The sequence below is a fragment of the Acipenser ruthenus genome, chromosome 22 (assembly GCF_902713425.1).
Source record: "Acipenser ruthenus chromosome 22, fAciRut3.2 maternal haplotype, whole genome shotgun sequence".
Classification (NCBI taxonomy): Eukaryota; Metazoa; Chordata; class Actinopteri; order Acipenseriformes; family Acipenseridae; genus Acipenser; species Acipenser ruthenus.
In genome coordinates, this window is record NC_081210.1 from 2,108,804 (window position 1) to 2,135,524 (window position 26,721).

At 40.6% G+C, this 26,721-nt stretch overlaps 1 protein-coding gene across 4 annotated transcripts in view; it reads left to right on the top strand.

Annotated features, from left to right (window-relative positions):
- The first annotated feature begins 842 nt into the window (after positions 1 to 842).
- Positions 843 to 26,721, top strand: part of LOC117431067 (BAI1-associated protein 3-like) — a 32,776-nt gene continuing 6,897 nt past the window's right edge. Inside the window, exons 1-19 of one of the 4 annotated variants that reach the window (XM_034051672.3) lie at positions 843 to 1,029; positions 9,547 to 9,693; positions 16,428 to 16,515; positions 17,432 to 17,518; positions 18,163 to 18,270; positions 20,365 to 20,424; positions 21,403 to 21,469; positions 21,944 to 22,157; positions 22,379 to 22,423; positions 22,664 to 22,741; positions 23,068 to 23,173; positions 23,702 to 23,809; positions 23,924 to 24,016; positions 24,102 to 24,205; positions 24,346 to 24,463; positions 24,597 to 24,721; positions 25,211 to 25,301; positions 25,479 to 25,535; positions 26,172 to 26,269. In XM_034051672.3, the coding sequence (XP_033907563.3) occupies positions 9,560 to 9,693; positions 16,428 to 16,515; positions 17,432 to 17,518; positions 18,163 to 18,270; positions 20,365 to 20,424; positions 21,403 to 21,469; positions 21,944 to 22,157; positions 22,379 to 22,423; positions 22,664 to 22,741; positions 23,068 to 23,173; positions 23,702 to 23,809; positions 23,924 to 24,016; positions 24,102 to 24,205; positions 24,346 to 24,463; positions 24,597 to 24,721; positions 25,211 to 25,301; positions 25,479 to 25,535; positions 26,172 to 26,269 (1,781 nt within the window). In that variant the 5' untranslated portion in view covers positions 843 to 1,029; positions 9,547 to 9,559. Of the gene's footprint in view, positions 1,030 to 1,481; positions 1,525 to 2,289; positions 2,534 to 9,546; positions 9,694 to 16,427; positions 16,516 to 17,431; positions 17,519 to 18,162; positions 18,271 to 20,364; positions 20,425 to 21,402; positions 21,470 to 21,943; positions 22,158 to 22,378; positions 22,424 to 22,663; positions 22,742 to 23,067; positions 23,174 to 23,701; positions 23,810 to 23,923; positions 24,017 to 24,101; positions 24,206 to 24,345; positions 24,464 to 24,596; positions 24,722 to 25,210; positions 25,302 to 25,478; positions 25,536 to 26,171; positions 26,270 to 26,721 lie in introns of those variants that run through there. The other 3 variants (XM_058995758.1, XM_058995759.1, XM_034051673.3) reach the window with 3 other exon arrangements.

The following is a 26,721-nucleotide window of genomic DNA, read 5'->3' on the forward strand; positions in this document are numbered from 1 at the left end:
CAATCTTTTCCACTTGATTATGTACAAAAGCCATGCTGCAACATTCCCGGCATTAAACAGAGCTCTCTGTCCCTGCTCTCGCACCATTAGAAAAGTTTCCCACAGTAAAAGCATAGCAAAGCGTAGTTAAGCATAGTGAAAGCATGGTAAAGCATAGGTAAGCGTGGTAAAGACCAGCGAGGTGTGGTAAAGCATAAAAAATAAACATGGGAAAAGGGAAAGCAAGGTTTCATTGCAAAATGAAGATTTTACAACCTGTTTTACAGTTAACATTTGATCCGTACAGCTGCAGCTGTGTCTCCTAACAGTTCCCAATAAAGTGCAGTATGCAGCATTGCTGGCCCTCCATATAATGTACACTGTTGGAAAAGTACTTTAAACTTAGCAGTAGTAGTAGCAGCAGTATTTATCATTTGGTGATTCGTGTTGTTGTCTATTCCTTGTGTATTTTCTGCATTGTCTGCACTACAATATTGTTTCCAGCTTGTCTTTTGAGCATGGCCAATACAAAAACATGTTTTCATTATTTCAAAAAGAACAGGTGTTGTCAAGTTAAACGTGGTTGATATGAATTCATTCTCTCATTTCCACACATTGGATGAATTATATATAAGTTGTTTTTTTTTTTTTAATAAAACAGTGTTTAATAAGTAAGAACACAAATGTGCATGAATATGTAAACACTTGTTGTAAAATATGTTTCTCTGCCTGTCTCTCACTGTGCTAAAAGGTTCAAAAACATTGATGCTTCAGGTATGTCGAGGAGTCTTTCTCTCCACCGGCAACGCAGCTTCGGGAAAATACACGAGATTAAAATTTAAAAAAAAAAAAAAAAACATTTGAAAAAAAGAAAAATCGTGAATCAATCGATCAGAAAATAAAACAGTTGCGCGAACGGTCCAGAAAGACTTCTCGCATCACTTTGGCAACGAGAACAAGAAGACATTAGAACGTCATTCAGCGCCGTATCTTTTTGGTTCAATATTTTTGGAAGGTGTGTGAGAAATAACTGAAGTATACGCATAACAGGTGGGCCTTCTTTTTATTTAATTATTGTACAAGGTGCTTGTGTGGTTAAAACAAGTTTAGTTATTAAAAAAAAAAAAAAGTTGATCTTGCTAAAACCGCATTTTTTGTTTGTTTGAAACATTTAAATAAACAGTTGATTGCAATACTAAAGCACTGGTCTAAACATAGTGGTGACGCGTGGTAAGGACTGTGTGGCAGGGGTAGATAGCAAAATGAATGAAATAGCTGTGAATGTTGCATTGTCGGCTGCTTAGTTTGCCAGGGAAGTTGCTTAAATAAAAACGCCTGTTGAATGCACCAGTTTTATGTACTTTGTGCAAAATCAGTGGCTTCTTCAATGATTGCATTATATTAAGTAATGCGTTTTAGAAATGTGCATGGCTTTTACATAACACGAAATTTAAATTGTTATTGATTTGTAGATAATTGATTGATGGCTCTTGAAAACTGCAGTAAATTGATGCATCTGTCTAGAGCAGGATGTTTACAATACCGGTACGTGACATGAAGCTTTGGTTATTCTCCTTGGAATATGCAATGACTTGCACCATAATTTTAGGACACGTTTGCATGACTTTAAATCAGGTATCGCCATTGACGGTTTTTGCCATTGCAAAACTACCACCGTTCTCTGCTCGCCTACACACAACCGTGTTATGGGGTTTATATGACTCAAAGTTTATTCAGATTATTATTATTTATTTCTTAGCAGACGCCCTTATCCAGGGCGACTTACAATTGTTACAAGATATCACATTATTTTTTTACAAAACAAACATTTAATTTATTCTGAAGTAAATTAAACTATGTTTGTGGGACACCACTCACTACCGGACATTCAGATAACAAGCTCATTAGTCGTAGTCGTAGTCATGGTAGCAGTGTAGTACTATTGTTGCAAACTGTAAATAACCAGTAGGCTATAAATATGTAACCTGCTTCAATATTTGACGTAATTGTTAAATTGGAGTCATTTATCCGTAGAAATACTTCATGGATTGGAAGCGTTGTATACTTTCAGCACAAACCTGCCTTCAAACGTCAGAGTGGACTGCTCCAGTATAGTTCCTGCCAATTGATTCACCTCTTTTAAGATTTTACGAAGCAGCTTGTTATAAAGCAGTGGGATGTGTGATGGAGCCAAATTATCTCCAAGCTGGTCCATTCTTATATATAGACTGTTTTCTAGAGCATGAAACTGGCAAGTGGGTGTTGGACCACCATGGGCTGCCGGGCGACCCTGATCCGAACTCCTGCAAGGTGTGCTGGGATACATGACCATTCCTTCCTGTTTCCTGAAATTGGGTTGGTGGAAAGAAAGCACCAGTAATTAGTGCAGTCTGTGTAATTAGTGCAGGGCTGTGCAGAGGAAGAGCACTTAAACTGGCAACCAGAAGCATGTTACATCTTACTGTGTGAGAGGAACCGCCAAGGATTGCCACCACGAGTCACAGAGGAATGTTATTGAGGTTTTCCGAATCCTCGAAGTGTGATGCACCATATGGTTTGTATTTATACAGTCCATGTCGCCTTCCATTTGTACACGTGCATACCGTGGGTGTAGGTCATGTGATGTCATGTTTCACATGCGGTAACTCCATCTTGTAAAACAGTACGTGATGTCAGCAGCAGCCAGGTATAGTAATTCTAGAACCATCTGGCAAAGTGTTGATTGAAACATTCCAACCGAACTAAAAAGTGTTTATTATAATTTGGAAAAGGTATCATTTGAAACAAGCAAACCAGCGAAGTACTGATTGCCCCAGTCTTCAGTTGCAGGTTAATTTAAACGCACTTCAAACCATAACTGGCTGGTTTACTGTCACAAAACCGATGCAAAACAGAAAGGACCTTTGATTTAATATGACCATATGTACAAGAATATTCATCAGAGCTTTGTGACACTCGCCAAAGCCGTAGGAGTGCCAACAGACCATGCAAAGACCTTCATTAACTGAGTTCTTTTTTAGTGCAGTAATAAACCCACAACCTCACTGTTTCTTCCTAGTGCCATCTGTGTTATCAATGCAGGCAAAGCAGTATCTGGCTGGTGATAGAGAACCTCACAATACAAATAACTAGCTCAGCCTGTCTGCTCGCTGCTTGGTAGGTATTGTATTACCCTTCAACTTCTACCTTGTAACAAAAAAGAATTCCAGCTATATAATCTACCCCCTCCAAGCTTATTTCCGGATGTTTCTTTTTTTGTGTGTGCGTCCTAATTACAGAACTGACATGCAAGGCAGTACCTCGCTTATTTCCATAATTTTATATATACAGTGTGTGTGTGTGTGTATATATATAATTACACCGCCTGTCATGTTGGAGATTAGGAATTAGGGGTTGAATTGGCAGGAACAATGATGTACCAAGACAGCCTTTGTCATGTTTCATATTGAGACAGTGGTGTGAGAGGGGGCAGCATTGATGAGCCTGAAAGATGTTTATTCACAGTAACTGTCTATGATATGAACACTGTGTGACTCTGCAAACAGCTGTGTCTAAGATGCAACAGTATGTTTCTATTGGTAATATTTACAGAAGAGTTGCCATGGTTACCTCGGCAACTGGGCCGAACCATGTCTCTCAGTAATATACGGTAATACCCACTTAAGTGGAATGTAATAAACTTGTGCAGATATTAAAATCCTGAGACATTGTATTTCCACTGGGGGTGGATGTGTTATTGGGAGAGGCTGATGCTACATATTATTTTTAAAAACAACATCCTGTTAATATTGTTTGGGAGCAGAAAGATATTATCAGAGAAGCTAATAATAAAAGATAGGCCATGTATGTTGCAGTAGTAATCCCTTTTAGCAATGTAGTTATAGACACCAACCTCTTCTGTCAAGAGACAGGTGAAAAAAAAGTTTAGGCTTAGACTGGGCCATTCCAGCTCAAGGGGACCAAAAATGATTAGCATTCATGGACAGGTGGTCATTCAGCCCCTGTGTAAAAGGGGACGATGGTCACATGACTGAACGGCAGTTAAACTCCGCCCCTGTGCTTAGAACAAGATCACCATGGGGACGGCACACTGCTAACAGAGGCAAGCAGCCTCGTAGGGCTCGTTACCACCAGGTGGCACTGCAGCTGATAAATGTTAAAGACTGTTGTCAACTGGTCCAGAACGTTGAACACTCTTTATTTACGCTGATCAACAGAGCTCCAGGCTGCATGTTGCCTGACAACTATTCAGTCTGGTATTTGATCATTAATCCTCAGTTAAAGAAAAAAAAAAAACACAATAGGGATAATGTTTCTAATTAATTATGATGTAGCTAAAACCAATTATACGAATCCAGCTGTCCTTCAGGAAAGGGAGAAAAGGGTTGCTTTACTGAAGGATTTGACGTTCGTTGAAATGAATATTTAAAGAATTTAAAAAATCTTTTACTGTCAATAGAAAGCAAATCACTTTCCCCCCTGAAGTATTCAATAGTGCATTGAGATCTGATGTGTACAGAACCCTCTTTCACCCAACATATTCCATTTCCTCAGAGAAGTGTGGATAAGAGGCTTCACTGTACATAGTTTATTTATTTATTTCAGACAGCATGTGGGGGTTGATATGAAGTGTTTTTCACAATAAATCCGCCTGCACCTGTAGCAGCGCTGCGATGGAGTCGTCTTGTTTTTAATTGCTCTCGTTCTGAGAGAGGCCACTCTGGTAAGCCATAAGGGGCGAGTGTTAATGAAACATAATGCTCATTTATTTGGTGGGATGGCTCTTTTGTGAGAAGAGAGGTTTTAGTATTATTGTGTGGGGGCTGATCTAATCGAATGTGCTTGTTAAGTTAAGGTCAAGGCTCATGTGGAATTGAAGTATCAGTGTTATCGGGTGATCTGTCTCTGGAGCTCACAGCAGCAAATGCACAACACAAGCTCCTGTGCAAAATCTGCATTTTTACTGAATCAGTAGTGTGGTAAAGAAGGGCAATACACAATAAGCTGCAAAATAACCAAGCACATTGATCTTCATAAGCACTAGTGGGTTACGATTAGACTATGCCTTAGTGTTGAACTGTGCAATGGGTAGTATCTCCCTAATGTCTGTGACCGGCATAGTCTTTAGCATGCTTCACCTGAGGATTTCACACTAGGGGGGGTTGTTTTTAGCTGTCAGTGAAGCTTTTGGCTATTTAGCATTTTTGTTTCGATACATTTTTCCACTTCTATGATTGCTTCTCCTGCTCAGTAATAAGACTGACCCCTGGCAGTGCCCAGATTAGAATCAAATCGCAGTCTTGTAAGAATCAAATTTGTACTGTGTGGAAATGCAATTATAATAGTTTCATAGGCAGGGTAGCACTGTCATATCAAATCAAGAATGACAGCAGGGGACAGAATATTGTGGAATAGTAAGAAGCATTATGACAAGAGTTATCGCTTTAATAGTGAAGTTCTGCAGAATATGGAAGTTCTTTCACAAACGCTTCCACTTAAAGACATTGAGAATGACTTTAATTAACTAGCATCAGATACCGGTTGTTTACGATGGAACACAAACGCCACATTGTATGATAATAAATAGTTCTTCTTATCAAGTCATGCATCCAGAATGGGCAGGACCATGCAACTGGCAAGCAATACAAGCAGGTGATCCCAGGGAAAGAAGAAAAACCAGTCTGGAGTGTTGCTTTGTGTTCGATAAACACATCTGATTTATTTTGTCTGTGTGCATTCTGCATGGCAGGGAGCAAACAATGAAACCTGGAAAGAGATATTTGTTCATAACTCCTAATTATAAATTAATCCTCCCAGGTAATGCAAGGTAATGTTGATTGACCACTACAGATCATTGGTTCACAACCTGATCACAGCGACACACCCTGATATACATAAACGGTATATACAAGACAACGTTTTAGTATTTCATTTCAAAATGAAATGAAAAATAAAGTGTAGCTGCACAGATAGCTCAAGATATATATAATCAAAACGGTAAAGACTGAAGAGATCTATAGGAATTCGTTTGGCAGCTTTCATAGCATCTGCTGCAGAAATTTAAAGGCAGAAAGATGACAAATGTGGCAAATTGGTGGTTATTGCTGAGTTATAAATGTATAGCCAGATAGGGCAGGTTTGGGTACATTTACTACGAGTGGGTACCTGTGCCTCACGATCACAAACTCATCAAGTACAAGTAGACTTTTACTAACAACCATTAATTCATTTTTCTTCTCTTTTGAGGACATATTTTTTTTTTATCTTGCATAACTCCTATCTTTCCATCTTTAGATCTGTTGTTGCTGGTTAATGTATGTCTGCTAATAACAAACCTGCACAATTTTATTAGCATCTGATAGATGTGTTCTATGCGTTGCACATTGTCAAGCCTGCAGTATACAACTTGTGTTTCTGTGTTCACGGAATTGGCAGTCGCTATGCCATGTTAACTTGTAGTGTTTTTAAAGAGGTCCCTTCCTGCATTCATGAAACGTTCCTGTAAATATAATGCTGTTATTTAAGTGCTAATCAGGTTATTATGTTTAGGATTTTTTTTTTGTGCGTGTGTGCATTAGTACGCTGTTCCTTGGAAGTGGAAGTGTGTTCTCTGTTTCGTCAGTTCTGGCATGCTGGGTTTTGAAATATGCAGGTGCATTTCTGACCCAGGTTAAAGAACCAGAACTGGGTTTAAAAAGCACAAAGTAACAGGATGCTAGAGAATGTAAAGCAGAGTGTTGGTATAAGCAGGGACAAGGAACAATTGAAGCAGCATTAAAAGGTAAGGGGTGGGTTATTTCTGTATTTGTATTTGTAGCAATGCAGTCACTTTGTCCTGCTCTGATGTCCCTGTGACTGAGTGGAGTGAGGGTGCTAGATGCTCATCTCCAGTACTCTTTTTATTATAACCCTTCCTGGCAGTGGTGGCAGCCAAGAACCCCAGGGGTATCCTACTAAGAGGGGATCTCCATAGTATCCATCGCTTGGGGTTAAAATGAACTTCAGGAGACCAGCGTCTGCTGTACTGAAGAGACTAGCAGAGCAGATCCTGACCTTGTGGTTATGAGTTTCACAGTAGAAATGAGGGGAAATGGTTTTCATTCAGTCATAAAGTTAACCTTACTGTATGTCTGCAGTGGCCTCCCCTTTGGGAAGCAGTGACTTGTTTGGTTCTCTCTGATTTGAGGTGAAACACGTGGGAGACTGCTGGCTTCTGATATTTCTAAAAGACAAAACCAAACTTCAAATCAGCTCTAATTGACTGTAGATTTTGGTGTTTATTCCAGTGTTTATTAGTATCCTCGCTGTGTTCTAGAACACAGGGTACATATTGCTCTGTTCTGGAACACGGGGTAAATGTTGTTTTGTTTTAGAACACAGGGTGCATATTGCTCTGTTCTAGAACACAGGGTACATATTGCTGTTCTAGAACACGGTACATATTGTTCTGTCATGCAGCTGCTGGAATGCAGGAACAGAAAAGATTTTGTACTGTTTTTAACAGAAGTCTGCGTGTGTCCATTTTCTGAAGAGTGAACACCACCTCAAACATCTCTAGAGTTCTGTATACTGCTGCTGCTTATCTAGACAATAATGCTAATCTCACTGCTTTTATTGAATAATACAGAATGCAGGTCTAGGGGTGCCCTTTGCATTGCAAAGTCACATAAAGAGCAGGCAATTTACACAACGGTGAGATAGACAAGGCAAACTCTTCTGACTATTTAGCCCTATATTTTAATAAAACTGGGAGACAATACTTTTTTAACTGTTACATAATAGAGCATATGTTTTGTTTTTTTTGTTTTTTTAAATGTATTAATCATTTTAACAGTAAATTGCTAATCTGGAACAGGGGACAGTTGGCTTGCCAACACCACTTTATTCATTGATATTGCCATTGTGCTCGGTGACGCCTTGTTTTTATTGTACTGGGAAAGATCACCTGGAAGATTAGAGCAAATGATTATATGTGTTCTCTTACCTGACCTTGTAAAGTCTTGTTTCCTGTAGCCATAGCGACGGATCTATTCCGATAATAAATCGGACCGCGGGACAGAAGAAATGATTAACGTTGTAATTATAATACTGTAAAGTGTTTCAACAAGCTTTCTGACATCTTTTCTATTTTTATGTAGCTCTGGCCTTGGTAATACTGAATACACTTTATGTAAATTGAAAGCCATGCATGGAGGAAATGAAAACCCTGCGCGTTGTTTAATTTCATATTTTATTATAGGGAATGTCGATCCAGTTATTCCCCTTGCTGCAAGCTTTCGAAACTTAATCAAAGTTAAGTTTAGAGCACCTAATTCGTCAACTGCATGAACGATTTCAGATGCTTGTACAAAATGTTTGAACTTATACTAGCCGTAAAATCAGAAACTAGAGAAGAGAACGCCGCCACTTTCCATTGCGTGAACATTGAAGTTTAGGTCGTCTTTATGAAATCTGCTATCGTTTCATATAATCACATACTTGTGAAACACAATGTACATCTTATTCAAAGCTTCAAAAATTAAACTTAAAGAAGCAATTGGGTTGGATTTAAAAACAATGTAGTAAGGAATTCGTTAAAGCTTTTTTCTATGACGTTTTTTACAGCCGCACAGGCGAAAAAGAGGTTTTGCGTGTGGCCGGCAAACACCTGTTGATCAGGCTTATATCTTTATGACCTAAGGGCACACACAGTCGTTTTCTAGTGCATCACAGAAATGAATTATTGAAACTATTGGTTGTGATTATTATTATTATTATTATTATTATTATTATTATTATTATTATTATTATTATTATTATTATTATTTAAACTCTTGCTACTATTTATTGGGTGTGCTATTATTTAAAACTACTACTACAGTTATCCCCTGTCAGAACCACTCTCACTGTGTACAGTATTTCAAATGCATGCTGGACAACCAAGTAGAACTGTTGGCTGAAGCTGCTTTTCTTGCAGTTGTGCAAGAAAAATAAATGACTGTCTAATTGAAAGCTGTTTCCCACCTTGAGAGAGCCATTCTGTCAGAAGACCCCTCTGAGGGACATTTAAGTACATTTTGGATTATTGGATTAATATTTCAATTACTGAAACAATTATGTGGATCATTCTAGATGGACTAGTCATGCTAGGCAGTTAATTACTGAAGGGCTGCAATTGTCAGTCATTCCAATTGCTGCAAGCTTTTGTCAGATTTCACTTGCGTTCTGCAGATGGTGGGGGGGCGTGGGGGCTTGGAGAAGGGCAGACAATTACAGTATTCATGTTACCAGGTTGCTTTTGTACATATTTAAATTAATGTTCTAACTGAAATAAAAAGGGGAGAGGTTCAGACAGTACATTCTTTAAAGACAGAACACACACACTCTCTCTCTCTCTCTCTCTCTCTCTCTCTCTCTCTCTCTCTCTGCCGGTTTGTATCTTTCGCTCCTAATATTAACAGGAGATGCTGTTTGCTGGGGAGCTCTCTCTATGTGCACCTGTTGCTTGAGCCAGAAATCCGTGTGGAGCTCACTCAAGTGAAAACCCACTGTCTGTGTGTCACCTTCCTCCTCCTCCTTCCTCTGCAGGTAGCAAATCAGCATGTCAACGCTGCTGGAGATAAAGAGCAGTGTGCTGAGGCAAGTACAGAGCCGGCAGTCCCTCCTCAGGAAAGCACAGACACCCTCAAGCACAGAGACCAGGAGCAGCACCAGAGACATCACCAGCGCTGATGGGTGAGTGCCCAGCTGATTAAGCTAATCGTTCTTCTGTAATGTAATGCTGAATAAACCAGCTTTTTGTTTTAGTTTTTATTAAGGTGCTGCTGTTTTACATCACCTGTGTTTAACAAAAAAAAAGTGTCCTTTGATACGTGTGCTTTTTAAATGATTTCAGTTATAACATTTAGTTCATAGGGGTTGTCTGTCTTGTTATAATGCGTAGAAGCTTGTGAATAGACTACCATTTACTTTTCTGTGTCCTTTTCTCTGCTAGAGCAATTAAGAGATGCCAATGTGACTGAGTCTGCAGAGAGGTGACATTGCTAATTTTTCTGTTTAAACAACTCCTATTTAGCAAGGTTTGAACAAAATCCCTTTGCAAGCAGGCTGATAGTTTGCAGTGTTATCAGAGCAAACAACTCTGTTAGTTTGAAATTTAGTCATGGTACAAAAAAAAAACAACACTTTGCTATTAAGAGGCTTCTCAAACAGTAGATTGCTTCTGAAAATATATTTATTTACTGCAAGGAAAGTCATACTGAGACCTCCGTCCAGTGCCGTTTTAAACGACCAAAACCGTAAACTAGACATTAGATCATTTATTAGGAATGGTATCCAATAAAACAAAGGAAAAAAAAACAGCTAGGCATTTTATTAGGGGCAGCAGTGTGGAGTAGTGGTTAGGGCTCTGGACTCTGGACCGGAGGGTCGTGGGTTCAATCCCAGGTGGGGGACACTGCTACTGTACCCTTGAGCAAGGTACTTTACCTAGATTGCTCCAGTAAAAACCCAACTGTATAAATGGGTAATTGTATGTAAAAATGATGTGTAAAAAATAATGTCATTGTATGTAAAAATAATGTGATATCTTGTAACAATTGTAAGTCGCCCTGGGTAAGGGTGTCTGCTAAGAAATAAATAATAATAAATAATATTACATTTGTATCAAAACCTAGTTTTGTATTAGCTTGTCTTACAGAACAGCTGTACTGTAAAATCATAAAAAAAAAAACTATATATTTGAATTTAAAAAGATAATATACCAGTTCAGGACAGTTATGAAGCAGCTGTGAGATGCTACAGTTGAGGTTTGCTCTCGGCTTTTTCTCCAGTGATGGAGTAAACAGCTGCATTATTTCTTTGAGACAGGTGAACTGGTGCCTAAGATCTTCTAAATGCAATTTGCAACCAATCCTGTCTCAGAAAATCACAAGTCCTGAAGACACACCAAGGAAACCCATGTCAGCCCTGCAGATGAGTGTTGAACACTGTTCAGATGGTAGCACACTTTGTTCAGATTATACTGTGCATCTGGAATAACAAATTAAAAAGCCATTACCTATGTAATGCCTCTGGTGTTACTTGAAAGTAAACTGTACATTTACGGACGGTTGGTAACCTTATCCCCTATTCAGCAGCTGCCCTCTATTAAAGCTCAAGGAAACAGAGCAGAGACTCCTAAAAGATCATTATTCCTCACCTGATAAAGGAGCCGACTTTATTCTTCCCCATGCATTAAGTGTTCTCCTCTTTGAAAAACGTCACCTTTGCATCTCCGAGAGCCCAGTTAAAACATGTTGCCATTAGGAGCCGGAAACTGTTTGTGATATTAATTAGCTGTGGGTCTTTCATAAGGAGGGCTAATGCTTTCGCTCCAGCATTTCATACATACATTTAAAAAGGAAAAGCAAAAAAGGATATAAACTAATTCAGTGCTGCTTTGTTTGGCTAAGTACAAACATACAGTATATTGAATGCGTTTGTTTCTTTACTTGGATTTTAATTGTGTAATTAGCATTAAAAAGATATCAGGGGATTTAACACTATTTGAATAACACAGAGGCCACTGATGATATTATTCACTTGTGTTTTTCAGGCTGACTAATGGCTGGTGTGTCAGCCAGCAGTTCTGCTTACAGTTTGAATTGATTAAAGTCATATGAAATGATTATCCATATTTATCCATGGACTGTATTTCCCCACTGCAGTGTGTGTAATTCTGGGTGTTTTGAATCTGCTGTAGAACAAAAGAACAACCACCGAAATAAATAAATAAATAAAATGAACCTAAAATGAAAAATGTCTGCAAAATGATCAGTTATCGAAATATTTGAATAGCACTCAAAGCATCCCTTTTCTTTATTATCGCTAATTATAATCTCACACGTAAAGGTACAGTTCTTTGTCTCAGAACTGCTTAAAGTCCTTTCAGAACCACTTTCAGTGGACTGTGAACAGAACCTAGGTACAGCACACATACCCACTGGAGGGATTGTGAGACATTCCCACTAAACACAGGAACCGAGTATTCCAAATGAAGGAGTTAAACTGTCTTGTTTTTCGTTTGGGAGGCTTGTTCATAATTGTAATATGAGGGAGGGGGAGGGTGGTCATTTTAGCCAATTAAAGCTCATGTTGTATGCAAGAGAAAGCAGGCAGTGAATGCAGTGTTGGATTAAAGGCCAGAGTCTGTCACCAGTCTAAAAAATATTGTAAAGACACCAGCTGGAGAGATGTCTACATATAATAATTAGGGTAGGTGACTTCAAACACTCCAGGGCTAGGCTAAACTGATCTTGTGGTACTGTATTCCCCTGTGTAATCTTTGCTTTTTCCAAAAAATGTGCACATCTGGATATCGCATTCCCCCCCACCTGTTGTATTGTCAGGATTTTGTGGGTTGCACTTGAAGAATTGTGGACTTTTTATTTGCAGGTCACTATGATTTCATCAACCCCATACTGTAACTTCTTGATAGACGTGTAATAGCCTGTGTAAGACCTGTATTGTACTGTAGAGCAAGATATTCACCTTAGTTTACAAACGCTTTATAAATACTTTAAGATCTGAGGGGTTGCATTTGACCAGATTTTAACCCTACCCTGCAACCCCAGACTAAAACACACCTGTTTTAAAAACAACAGTCTCCAGTGATTCACATCGTTAACACATTTAGAACTTTTTAGGGTTATGATTCTCTTCTTGCGTCTCCTATCATTTATGTAATTCAGTATTTGTAAAGTCTATTGAGTAGCTGCTTCTGTCAAAGAGGGTACACCCTCAAACATGTGTTATTATGCCAGTGCTGTCTTCAAGTATAATGCTGTTACATGTCTGTATTTATTTTTGTATTTTTTTGGTAAGAATAAATCTAATCGCATTTCATTACAGCGGAATTATTCTAGTTTCTAGTTTCTCAGCCTCCGTTTAAATGTTAATGATCTCATTAGTGTCCTCGCGGGTGCTCAGAATTGAATTGCGAACCCAAAGATGAGCTTCAACTTTATAGCTGAGGGAGAGTGGGTCTGGGAGGGGAGCAGGAAGGGGTTGTATTTCGGGGTTTGCAGACTTGACAGGCAGCATGTTGACCTTTGGGCTTCAAGGCCATAGACAGAGTTTTGTGTGTCAGGGGAGGAGGCAGTGTCGCATTATTGGCAAACTGTCCAAAAACGAAGCCAGCGGTTACCAGTAGCTAATGCGCTCTGTAACGGCAGGAAGCAAAGACAGTGGTCGAAAAGGAAATGTCTTCCACTGCGTCGGAGTGACACGGTAATTAAGAGTAGTATCATTAAAAATAATACATTGACGTTTTAAAAGCACTTACTGTGCTGGGAGGGTGGAGCACATCTGGAACTCCAAACCCGTTAATTAATAAACAGCATATTTAACCCATCAGAGAGATTCAACTATGGCAAGTTTACTGTTTCCATTTCCAATAGGGTCAGGTTATATTGTTCTGATTGGAGTGGGACTGGTCTTCTTTAAACTCATTTATGAACAGAATCCAGTAACCTGGCTTTTGACAACAGACCCGTGTTCTATCAGCGTCTGGCGCTTTTTTGAGAGCCTGTATATAAACTGATATAATTTGTTTATATTAACTGCAGTCAATACATGTCATAAGCCAACGTGTTCTTGATTAAATCTGTAGATAGGATTGTAATCCTCGGTGCGGATGGAAGGTAAATAAGCTGTAATGAACTCCACAGGAGCTAAAGGTCACGTATGTTTCTCAGCCATGGAAATATAACATTCTGTTGAGATTCATTTGAGACCAGGTTCATTATAAACAAGTCCCCACCCTATCTAAATAATAGTAAGTACTAGGAGCCATTTGAACACGCTTGACCTTGGATTCAAGTGAATTAATAGAGCTCATCCACTTCAATCCAGTAGCAATGTACTGTAGAACAGAATACGTTTGTTAATTTAAAAAAGCCTAAAGGTTAAATGGATTCAAACGCAGTGGGTGGTTTCTCTTTTCATCCTGTTTTGTAACCACTCCAAGTTGTTTTTCTCCACTGTTTAGATTGTAGAGGACCAAGGATTCTTCCCGTAAGCTCAAGGCCAAGCAGAGACACCTCTAGAGAACAGAAATCTGCTCAATCTGTCCAGAAAAAAACAGAAAGCATGCACAGATCTGGCCAACAGTTTGGTATCACCCTCTATATAGAATTAACTCATTTTGCTTCATAAAGTCAAATGAAACCTACTGAATAATGTTACGTTAGCATATTGAATTGCATACCGCCATTTTGTAGTTTTCCATGTACTTAATGAAAAACTGACAACAATTAAAAAATGTGACATTTCGAAATCTAACGTGAAATGCTGTGCTACTGTTATGGCTTTTTTTAATTATGTCTCAATCCTAAAATCCTTGGTGATGCTAAACTTTTGGCCACAGCTGTATAGTCCCATACAGAGAAGAGGGTTATCTACTCTATCTACTCTATCAATTTGAAATGTTTGATGAGTGGAACAGCTGTTGAAGTTGAAGATTAAGAAAAATGCATTTGAAAACATTCGGGATGATAGTCTTTTAATGTGCACATTTTAGCTGTGAGGGCTTCCCTTTTAAAACCTGTGTAAGCTAAAGTGTGTGGGAGGCAGGCCGTCTCCTAGCAACGTGTAATGGATTTGTTGTGTGAGATCCGTGTAAGCAAGGAAACCTTGGCTGTCCAGATGGTTAGGCCTCGGGATTTGTAAATGAAGGCGATTGCTCCGAAGGCATCTGATCAAATAATTACAAACACAACATTTCAAAACAATAGGACTGGAGCAGCTGCCAATTCAAATTAACCAAAAGGTTACAGACAGCAAAAAAAAAAAAAAACATATCATTTTACTGAGGCTCCAGCAGACAAGTGTTTATTGCAAGCCTCTGTGAAAGAGGAAGTCAGTGTTATGGGTAACAAAGAGGTCAGTGTTTTGTACTGCAGTATCGCAGCACAGTAATGTGTGTGTAAAACCACTGCTACTCGCCTACTCACTCGCCCACATTCATAAATGAATTCCATCATGAATATGCAGAGCAGAAGTATCAAGCTGGTCTTGTAAACACACCCTCGGCTTTCTCTGCATGAAATCAAACCTCCACAAGACACTGGACATCTCCCTGCCCTGCGTTGAACCGATTAAACCTCTATCCAGACCCTGAAGTAATTGTACCTGTTAAACCTGGAGTGGAACGGCCCTCCAGGACCGTGGTTGGACACCCCTGTATTAGACAGCCCCCACTTTCCTAGTCACAGGCACAAGAGCATTTTCGACACGTAGAACACGGGATTTTTCGAAGTGGGCGACGCAGAGCTCTCATTGTCCTATGGTAGACCTCTGAACTTTAAGAGCAGATCAGATGGAAACAGACAGTACAATCCACTACAAATACAGCCATAAAAACACATTTCAGTAAATTGTTCAGGTCACTTAACTAGCCCTGCTGTCGGTTATCAATGCCCACCGCATCAGATACTACTGCCTACCTAATGAATTAGTAAGAGAAGACTAAGGTGACCATCAGCTGCCCTGGTGTCCCGACATTAAGGGTAAAAATAGCAATGCATCTGGTTAGAACATGTAGCGAAACGTGACCATGAATTGGAAAGGGAAGGTGCAGTGGGGGTGCAGCATGGTCCCATGAATTGGAAAGGGAAGGTGCAGTGGGGGTGCAGCATGGTCCCATGAATTGGAAAGGGAAGGTGCAGTGGGGGTGCAGCATGGTCCAATGAATTGGAAAGGGAAGGTGCAGTGGGGGTGCAGCATGGTCCCATGAATTGGAAAGGGAAGGTGCAGTGGGGGTGCAGCATGGTCCAATGAATTGGAAAGGGAAGGTGCAGTGGGGGTGCAGCATGGTCCCATGAATTGGAAAGGGAAGGTGTGTATTTTAATAGGGAGGGGTCACTTCATTTTGCTTTCATTGTTAATTGGAGTTTACGGTAGACTGGTGAGAGGTTGGGTGTGCAGTCACTCCGTGGTGAAACCGAACAGTTACTTTACTGAGCCATGCATGCCGGGAGCAGCTGGGCCATGCTGAAAGTGAGTTTCTGTAGATTAGTCGGACCATTTCATTTTAGCAAGGTAGCAGCTTTTTTTTGTTTTTAAGCCGGAAACCTAATGGCATTTATTAATGAACATTATTAATGGCTCTTTGTCAGAAGCGGGGCGAACGTCAAATGTGCTTTCATGAGCACCTCCTCTGGGACTGACATAATGGGATAAGCTGAGAATTTATAAGAGGTGAAGTAACCAGAACAGAAAGAAATCCTGAAGACCAAAGCACAAAACTGCTGTTAAGGGAGACTATATAACTTTATTTTACTTTTTTTTTTAGCATTCATTACAATGCAGGAGGATGTGCTCCAAATACACCGAATGGAAGGGGCCATTTCAGCATTCAAAAAGTTTCTCGTTGAAGTTTCTTTTTGTGTTTCTAAATATAACAAGCTATAACCCTTATCTTTTTCCAGTGGTGACAGAGGGAACGGGGAGTTTTTTGAACGGATGAAAAGCATTCTTCAAAAACAAGAAAACTTGCAGCGCTCTGCCCACAGCGAGGTATGTGAGTACAGCTGTTTGTGTTCCACACTCCTGCAGAGAATCTCATTTAGAGCAGCGTGCTGGTGAAAGCTGTTTGCTGTCACTTTTATCAAATCAAAGGGCTACTTTTAAATCCTCTACATTGTTGTGGTATTTTGTGAAGGCTCCAGTCCTTTGTTTAATAGATTAAACATTAAAAAATAAAAGACTGGATTTAATATTTATAGGCATATTTTCATTTTACATATTTTACATTTATTTCAACTTTTCCTTACAATTCCACTGAACAGTATTCAATTACAGCAGGTTGCAGTGTATAAAGATACTATAAATTGTGAAACATTAAAATGTAAAAAAAATAAATAAATAAATAAATAAATTGCAAGATTCTCATAACCAGAACATTATATCCACCTGTTTCAGAGGTGAAACTTCACTGAGCTTGGCTGGTTTATAGGAGACTGTTAACTGGGATTGACTGCTGCTGGCATCCTTTTCTATTGATATATTAGACTGTGTGTTACCGGAAAGGTCAGGTCCCAGGTGAGCTCAAAGACTCCAGGTGCTGTGGGAGGAAGTTTGAAATATCAAATTAAGCTGCTCGGGGCTTAGAGGCAGCCATCTCGTCTGGTCAGAGATGTTCCCAAGCCCATGACTAAAAGGGGACTGCATTGTAGGTTTTATAACATGAACACGTAAGACAGAAAGGCTGCAAACTTGGAGCAGTGTGTTGGGTGTGCATCCAGTCCTGTTGACTATCTGTCATCAAAATGTTTTGAATTCGTTCCTCTTTACTTAAAAGACATTTCACACTTGAAAGAAATACAGAGACTACCAATATTTAAAATGGTGCTCATGATGTCTTACATATGCACCCTGTATAATGCAAAGTGATACATTTCTAACACAAATGTCATTCCCTTCCTGGACACAGGACCCCATGGAGAGCAGGGCTCCACCTCCCCCCGAGACCCCAGGACAGAGCCGAGCTGCAGAGAGACCCGGCTTAACAAGGAGAGAGGTGAGCGGGACGGGCGTGGCTACCCCGGACAGAATGGAGAGCGGGGAGGATAATGAGCCAGCCCGTTTAATAATCCCAGCACTGTCAGCCCACATGCAATTATCTAATGATCCTGATTCCACCATTGACTTGTATTGTATTCAACTAATTCAAGAGTAAATTAAGCAATTAGAGTTGTTCTCTTGGTCCTAGTTAATTACAGCAATGATTACAGTGAATGGGTGTTCAGGGGTGTTTTGTGAGCAGATACTGTAGCACTGTGTTATCTTCATCCCGATTATTTACCAACGTCAAAAGAGAAACTGATGAGAGTGGGAGGCTACTAGCTTATTACTGGTTAGATAAATAACCTGCATACAGAACAGTCTGTCCTGAACAATCTCAGTCCCACTGATTAGCCTGTGTGTGGTCTATTGAGATTAATAAATCATTCAAACCATTATACCCTTTCTTGCGTTTTTTACAGGCAGAAATACAAGGGAGGGCACTGATCATAAAATTGTATAATCACCCAGAGTCCTATTTTAATGACCAAACCAGTGGGGTATTTAGATCTGCCTCTGTTAATCAGTCATCGGTACAAACATGTAGCCAGTGAGAAAGTCAGAGATGTGGGTGAAAGCCTGTGCTCCTTGTCTCCGCAGCTGGACCTGCTGTATGAAGAGGCTCTCTACACCACTGTGAACCGGGCCGGTGTGACCTCAGGGGAGTATGTCACCAACGAGGGAGAGCTCTTCAGATACCTGCAGGAGGTGAGCACAGGCTCTGCTCTCTGCTGCAGGACTCGCTCGCTCGCTGCTGCCTTACAGGGTCATTGCCAGAGTGAGGGGAGAGACAGTGGGTTGGATCGGTTTTACCCGATATTCAGAAACACCTGTTCACTTTTACAAAACTAGAACCAAACAACTGCCATAAGGACTTGAGAATATGCGTTGTGTGTTCCAAAATCTCTTAACCCCTTCAGGTACACAAGGAACTGAGCCATTGTGCAAACGGTTTCTTCTTAAAAATACATTTGAGGGTGTCTCAAGTATCACGAGGAAGGAACTGACAATTTGGATGACCAGATCTTAAAGCCTGTGAGATTGTAAACTCTGTTTCGTGCACCTCAATGCATTAAAAAAAAGAAAGTTTTCCACATTTGTATTTGTGGGACATGTACAGTGCCTTGCGAAAGTATTCGGCCCCCTTGAACTTTGCGACCTTTTGCCACATTTCAGGCTTCAAACATAAAGATATGAAACTGTAATTTTTTGTGAAGAATCAACAACAAGTGGGACACAATCATGAAGTGGAACGAAATTTATGGGATATTTCAAACTTTTTTAACAAATAAAAAACTGAAAAATTGGGCGTGCAAAATTATTCAGCCCCCTTAAGTTAATACTTTGTAGCGCCACCTTTTGCTGCGATTACAGCTGTAAGTCGCTTGGGGTATGTCTCTATCAGTTTTGCACATCGAGAGACTGACATTTTTGCCCATTCCTCCTTGCAAAACAGCTCGAGCTCAGTGAGGTTGGATGGAGAGCATTTGTGAACAGCAGTTTTCAGTTCTTTCCACAGATTCTCGATTGGATTCAGGTCTGGACTTTGACTTGGCCATTCTAACACCTGGATATGTTTATTTGTGAACCATTCCATTGTAGATTTTGCTTTATGTTTTGGATCATTGTCTTGTTGGAAGACAAATCTCCGTCCCAGTCTCAGGTCTTTTGCAGACTCCATCAGGTTTTCTTCCAGAATGGTCCTGTATTTGGCTCCATCCATCTTCCCATCAATTTTAACCATCTTCCCTGTCCCTGCTGAAGAAAAGCAGGCCCAAACCATGATGCTGCCACCACCATGTTTGACAGTGGGGATGGTGTGTTCAGGGTGATGAGCTGTGTTGCTTTTACGCCAAACATAACGTTTTGCATTGTTGCCAAAAAGTTCGATTTTGGTTTCATCTGACCAGAGCACCTTCTTCCACATGTTTGGTGTGTCTCCCAGGTGGCTTGTGGCAAACTGTAAACAACACTTTTTATGGATATCTTTAAGAAATGGCTTTCTTCTTGCCACTCTTCCATAAAGGCCAGATTTGTGCAGTATACGACTGATTGTTGTCCTATGGACAGAGTCTCCCACCTCAGCTGTAGATCTGTGCAGTTCATCCAGAGTGATCATGGGCCTCTTGGCTGCATCTCTGATCAGTCTTCTCCTTGTATGAGCTGAAAGTTTAGAGGGACGACCAGGTCTTGGTAGATTTGCAGTGGTCTGATACTCCTTCCATTTCAATATTATCGCTTGCACAGTGCTCCTTGGGATGTTTAAAGCTTGGGAAATCTTTTTGTATCCAAATCCGGCTTTAAACTTCTCCACAACAGTATCTTGGACCTGCCTGGTGTGTTCCTTGTTCTTCATGATGCTCTCTGCGCTTTAAACGGACCTCTGAGACTATCACAGTGCAGGTGCATTTATACGGAGACTTGATTACACACAGGTGGATTCTATTTATCATCATTAGTCATTTAGGTCAACATTGGATCATTCAGAGATCCTCACTGAACTTCTGGAGAGAGTTTGCTGCACTGAAAGTAAAGGGGCTGAATAATTTTGCACGCCCAATTTTTCAGTTTTTTATTTGATAAAGTTTGAAATATCCAATAAATTTCGTTCCACTTCATGATTGTGTCCCACTTGTTGTTGATTCTTCACAAAAAATTACAGTTTCATATCTTTATGTTTGAAGCCTGAAATGTGGCAAAAGGTCGCAAAGTTCAAGGGGGCCGAATACTTTCGCAAGGCACTGTATATCCCTTGAGCCTTAAATGGTTCAACTCTCTGAACTGTTCGTTCTGTGTCCCTAGGTGTTCAAAGTAGGATCAGATGAACATGACGTCATTCTACAGAGAGTCAGGGAGGCAAAGGTAATCTCTGTCATTGTGGTCAGGGTTGATGAGAGAGTGATTGGAGGGGGGAGAATTCCCCTTCGTTATTTATGGTATGCAGTTTCTCACTTTGGAAAACTTGCCTGGTTCAGGAGAAGAGGAATCCATTATTTAAATGTTTTCCCAGTATTCCTATGGTTATCTTGGGCTGTGTCCAATAGAAACTGCAATGGTTTTAAATATAGCTGCCATTTCAATTATTAAAATGGAGCCCTGTGGCATTTTACTTATAATACTTTTAAAGATCAAATACAGTTTTTTTTTTTTTTTTAAAAGACACCGACCTGGGTTTTTTCAGTTTTTTTTATATCTCTTCATTTATCTGTCAGCCCTGACACACACCCTGAAGCAGCTGAATGGACTGTAGCACATTGCATCTCCCCACTTTGTGCAGCCGTGTCTGTTGCCAGCGATTTAAAGTGACTCTGCTTGAACTGTACGTTTCTGCAGCTGGCTGAGTGATCAAATTTACTTCAAAGCACATTCCTGAAAGCCATAGAAATAAAAACAATTTCTGTGTCGGTGGCCAAGGTTGCAGTAATATGCACCCCACTTCAAAACTTACTTTTTTTTTTCATTGCACCTATTCTCCCAGTACTGCGGAGTATCATTACTGATATTACTGAGCCTTTGTGTGAAGTTTATACTCCTGTTTCTGTGCCATTCAAGAGATACAATGCAGAAACCTCAGCAGAACCAGAGTCAAGCCTGCTGCATTATCAGCAATGGATCCACAAGCACAATGGATATGGGACAAATATTACACGTGGTACTGATATGATACAGTGATACAGTAACGTATTGCTGGAGTGTATTGGTTAATACCATTGTGACTCCATTGGTTTGTTAAAAGATGGACCAGCCGTTGCCTTAAGAGAACGTTTGGAAGTTGACTTGCTTGATGCAAGCCATCTTTCTCATTTTCTGATTCTAACTGCCCTATTCTGTTTCCCTCAGCGCGCGAGTTATGCTTTAAAAGTCTCTGTCATGGAAGGGAAAAATCTCCTGGCTAAAGATGCCAATGGTAAGGCCTTTCAACCAGCTACTGTACTTTTTTATTCTTTAAGAATATTTGAAAGAATTGTGCATGTTTAAGTATAAGAACATGTTCTGCGTTGCAAAGTATTTTGTCTTTTCCATCACACCTTTCATTGCAATAAATCTACTGACTGCAGAGGGCAGGAACCCGGACATTGAGAAAGTGAGTGTTTTTATAACCTCACTGCTCATCGTGCATGGAAAGCATCTCTGATACATGAAGCATCTTCTATTGGATCATGAATACACGACTGCTGCCTACTCACAGGATTGATTGCAAGCGTACTTCTGCAGATACGATGGAGATCTTTGAAAAAATAAGGCATGCATGCAGAAGTAATACAATGGGGTTCATTCGGTTTCATTTACTTCACACTTTTTTCATTTGCCTGACGCACATCTTTATTTATTTTATGCTCTTGTTTCATTCGCTTTACGCTGCTCTTTCATTACGTTGCAGGGTACAGTGATCCATACTGCATGCTGGGGATTCTTTTGGGACAAAGCCCCAAAGAAACAGAGGAGAAGAAGGAGAGGAAATTCAGCTTCCGGAAGAAAAAGGACAAGTTTGAGAAGCGATCCAGTGTGCGGGAAGTCCTGCCTGCCAGGTATATCCAGGTCACAGAGGTGAAGCCGGAGACCCTGAACCCTGTGTGGAACGAGCACTTTGTCTTGTAAGTCCTTTCACAGAGCGCTGGCTCGGTATATCATGCACTTGATCTGAAACTGAAGACAATGTGTTTAAATTTCAACTGTTAAGACGGACATTATAGAGCACTTAGTCCAACCCCCCGTGTGGGACTAAAAGCAAATCTCATCAGCGTGTTCCCCTCGTACTGTGCTTCTCCGTGTCTGTGTTATTCACTAATGTACAATATGTGCTCCTGTTTTGCAGCGAAATAGATGACGTGTACAGCGATCAGCTCCACTTGGACATATGGTGAGATACTAGCAATCTATACCCTGTAAAATGCTTTAATCAGACAATACGAGAGCAGATGGAGGTACTGTCCTTATTAGCCAAGGGAGGAGGAATCATAAACTGGTTTGACACAATCCTATTCCTTGAGTTTGATTGCTGTTATAAAACAGCGTGGTTTGTGGTGCATTAGAGCCAAACATATCCCATCCAAAGAGTCCACAGTGTGCCGCTGGCTCATGTTGCTCTTGTGTTTTCCAGGGATCACGATGATGATGTTTCTGTGTCTGAGGCCTGCAAGAAGCTTAATGAAATCAGTGGCTTCAAAGGCATGGGCAGGTAAAAGCATAGGAATGCATGGTAGAGAAGTGCCACGTATGGGGGGGGGAAAACACCTTGGGAGACTATGGGAAAACATGGGGGCCTTGTAGCATTGGAAAAGACATACATTGTAGGCAGTTGATTGATGGTCAAACTTACGATCAACCCCATCACAACAAAATATTTCTGCCATTAGTCTGACTTCGATCACTTAACAAGCTTACCATTTTCAAGGAATGTCCATTGGGAGAAATGACTTGCATGTTTTCCTTAGTAAGGACAGGCAGGGGGCAGCAGTGTTTTTACCTTGTTGGAGCGCTCGGTGTATAAGTGGTCTCCTGCAGGTATTTCAAACAGATCGCCAAGTCAGTGAGAGCCAACGGGACAGCAGGTGCTGCGGTGGAGGAGAATGTGGATGATTTCCTGGGCTGTCTGAACATCTCCATTCACGTAAGTGTCTTAGATAGGCGCAGTATGAGAGGACTCAGAAAATAAAATGATGAAAATCGACTGTTGCCTTCTTGTCTCAGTTAAATTTCTCTCCTTACAAATGTTTATTCTTCATTAAAGTTATAGATCTATCAAGTGTTTTGATCAGTATATAGTAGTATACCCTAAATACATAAATTAAATCATTTATGTATTTCATGTTTTGGAGGTATTTACTTAGAGTGCAAATCTTTATTTATAGAATAACTGGGCTGTCTCAACATCTCTTGTTGAAACAATTCTTTTAAGTCTAAATTGAAAATGTACTTTTTTGAATGTGCTTTTATATAATTGGTTGAAGCTGGAGTGTATTGTGCATATGAGCAGTCCTTGTTTTGTTTTTAATTTTATACAGCTCGCTGGGATGCCATGGTGTGAAGGGGGGGTGCTATATAAAAATACATTTGTATTGTATTATAACTTCATCACTTGGCCAAAACCACTCTTTGCGGACTTTTCTGATCATTTATTTTTTTAAATAAACTGTAGGAGATTCCTGTGGCCGGGGTGGACAAATGGTTTAAACTGGAGCCTCGATCCAGCACGTCCAGTGTGCAAGGAGAGTGCCGTCTCATCCTCAAACTGACCACAACCCAGGTAGGAACACAGGCTGAGAACATGACGGGGGTGCAATAGCGACAAATACACTCCAACTGAGTGCTGTACTCTACATTATAGAATAGAGTTGAAAAGCATGCTGTGTTTCTGCAGAGAGACACTGTTTTAAGCAAGAAGGATTCGTACATTCCCGTTCATGAGATGCTCCTGCACCAGATCCTGGAATATGAGCACGCGCAGTTTGGGGTAAGCATGTTGGGACTATGTGGTTTCTCTTGCTGCTGCATCTACACCGGTCGCGACAACATGTTCCTTTTTCTTCCTCATATAGACGGAGCCCTACAGCTGGAGCGGAGACCTCAGCAAGCCAGCCTGGACCGTGCTGTCCCACCATGCAGTGCAGACAGACCTGTCCCCTCTACAGCAGGCCATCATGTAAGTCTGGGGCACACGATTTCATTGTGTGATGGTGAAGTCCTCTTTGCTCTTGTTGCGGAGCGAGCTGTTCTGAGCTCCCAGTGGTGAGCGTGTGTCCCCTCGTAAGACCTGCCGTGTTGTCTCTTCTCCTCCTGCAGCCGGTGGCAGTCCTACAGCAAGCACCACCAGGTTCAGAGCATGGACTATAGCTTTCTGCTGGAGCTACTGCGGTCCATTGAAGACAAGTGGGACCCTGCAGCACTCCACAGAGAGCTGGTGAGCGATTGTATTTACTCGTAATGGAAAAAACACCAGTAGCAATTCTGAAACAAGTCATAAACCACCTCCTTCCAGTTCTGTTTTGGAATGTTTGCTTGGTGCTTCTAATCCCCTGTTGTGTGCTCTTCAGGAGCAGAGTCTGGCAGAGAGCTTCAGCGTCTTCACAGAGTACTGCCTGGTACTGCTGAAGAGGATGAGAGAGGTGTTCCCTGTCACCAGCACCAGCGCCATCACACGCTTCGACTTCCTCCTGAGGTAAACCTGTGTCTGCGTCACATGGTAGATCTTCCCCCATGTCACTTCCTCCCCTCTGGATAAACTGGGGGGGGGGGGGGGGGGGGGGGGGGATCTACCACGTGACACCTGCAATCTCTACATTTAATGCAATGTTGTACCTGTAGATGAAAATGATAAGAAATCCAAGCCATATAGTTTCGGATTGTGCTTTCTTCCATGTGCTGAATGTACTTAGTGATATGTGCAGTTCCTGATCACCGAAGAAGACACTAGCAGAAACATTTTTACTATTCATTTTCTTAAAGCTCGAGCTTAGAATTCTGATTTGATGAAAATGACACGGCTAATTCGGTTGCCTCTGAAACAATAATAAATGGTCATTTATTCAATATATGTGGCGTTTTTACCAGGGGCTTCAGGAAGGGCATAAAATGAGGGTGAGAACTCAGGCACAGATTAACTGAGGTTAGTGTTTGCTAAACCGACATTGTGTTTGTTGTCTTGCAGATGCCTTGGTCAGATTCACAGCATGCAGGCTTTCAAGAGGGTGTGCCCGTTCCGTAATGAGCTTCATGTGGAGATCACCGCTGTGGTGAAGGTACAGTGCTCAGCCATCATCAGACCAGTGAGAGAGGAGTTCAGCTCCTCTAGGAAGTGGTAGTAATGACGAGTGCACAGAATACTTTTTTTTTTTTTGTAACGGTGTTAATCTAGCATGAATTTACTTGGCTGCAGCTAGAAGCAGCTGAACGCTTTTTGTTTGTATGTGTTGCAGAGAAGCACGCTGGAATGGTACGAAGCGACAGTTTCCAGTTTCAAACCGGAAGACTGTGTAAGACTCCTTGTTTAAGTGTCGTTTCCATGCACTTTGCTTTCTCTAAGTTAAACTTGATTGAACTGTTACTACTCCCCCTTATAAAAGTTTACCACAATATTTTATTGCACAGTATTTTTGCACTTTTCCCATGTTTTTTTTTTCCATGTAAGCATTTACCATAGATTACCCTGGTTTGCTGTGTTTTTAAATATGCTTTACAATGCTTCCCTATGCTTTACCACACCTCTCTGTGCTTTACAATGCTTCCCTATGCTTTACCACACCTCTTTGTGCTTTACAGTGCTTCCCTATGCTTTACCACACCTCTCTGTGCTTTACAATGCTTCACTATGCTTTACCACAACTCTCTGTGCTTTACAATGCTTCCCTATGCTTTACCACAACTCTCTGTGCATTACAATGCTTCCCTATGCTTTACCATACCTCTCTGTGCTTTACAATGCTTCCCTATGCTTTACCACACCTCTTTGTGCTTTACAATGCTTCCCTATGCTTTACCATACCTCTCTGTGCTTTACAATGCCTCCCTATGCTTTACCATGCTTTCACTGTGCCTTATTACACTTTACTATGCAAAACTTTTCTAAGGGCCCTTACTACTGGAATAAACTATGGACATTTGTTTTGCAGTCTCTAGAAGCTCAGTTGAGAATCCTGGTGCAGGTGGTTGATGCCGTCCATGTGGATGTACATAGAAGTCAGAATGTGTACAACAAGCTGTTTATCAGGTGCTCTAGAGAAGCTCATATAGCAGCAGGGTTTGCTTATGGAAAAGTGGGATTGTGTTGATGGCAATAAGACTCCCACTGCATAGCAGTTTGATCCATTCCTGGTTCTAATATAATTTAATAAGACTCACCAGAGCTTGTTACCTATAGACACTGGGGCTAATCAAGCTTGCATTAACACCTGGGTTGGGTGAAACTGCTATGCAATAGGAGTCTTATTTCCATCCTATTTTGTTTTTTATCATTTCTTTTTAAAGAATGGCAATAGGGAGAAAGCGACTATAAATACAGCAGAGATATAGAGGATTAGATGAGAGATGTGTTGCTGTACTTGTGATAACGTCTGTTATAATTAATATTTAGTTAATTAATAATGAAATTGTCCTCCCCTTTTAAAAACAGACAGTGTTGTGGTATGCTTAAAGTGAAATGCTTTAATATCTGAGAGCGAT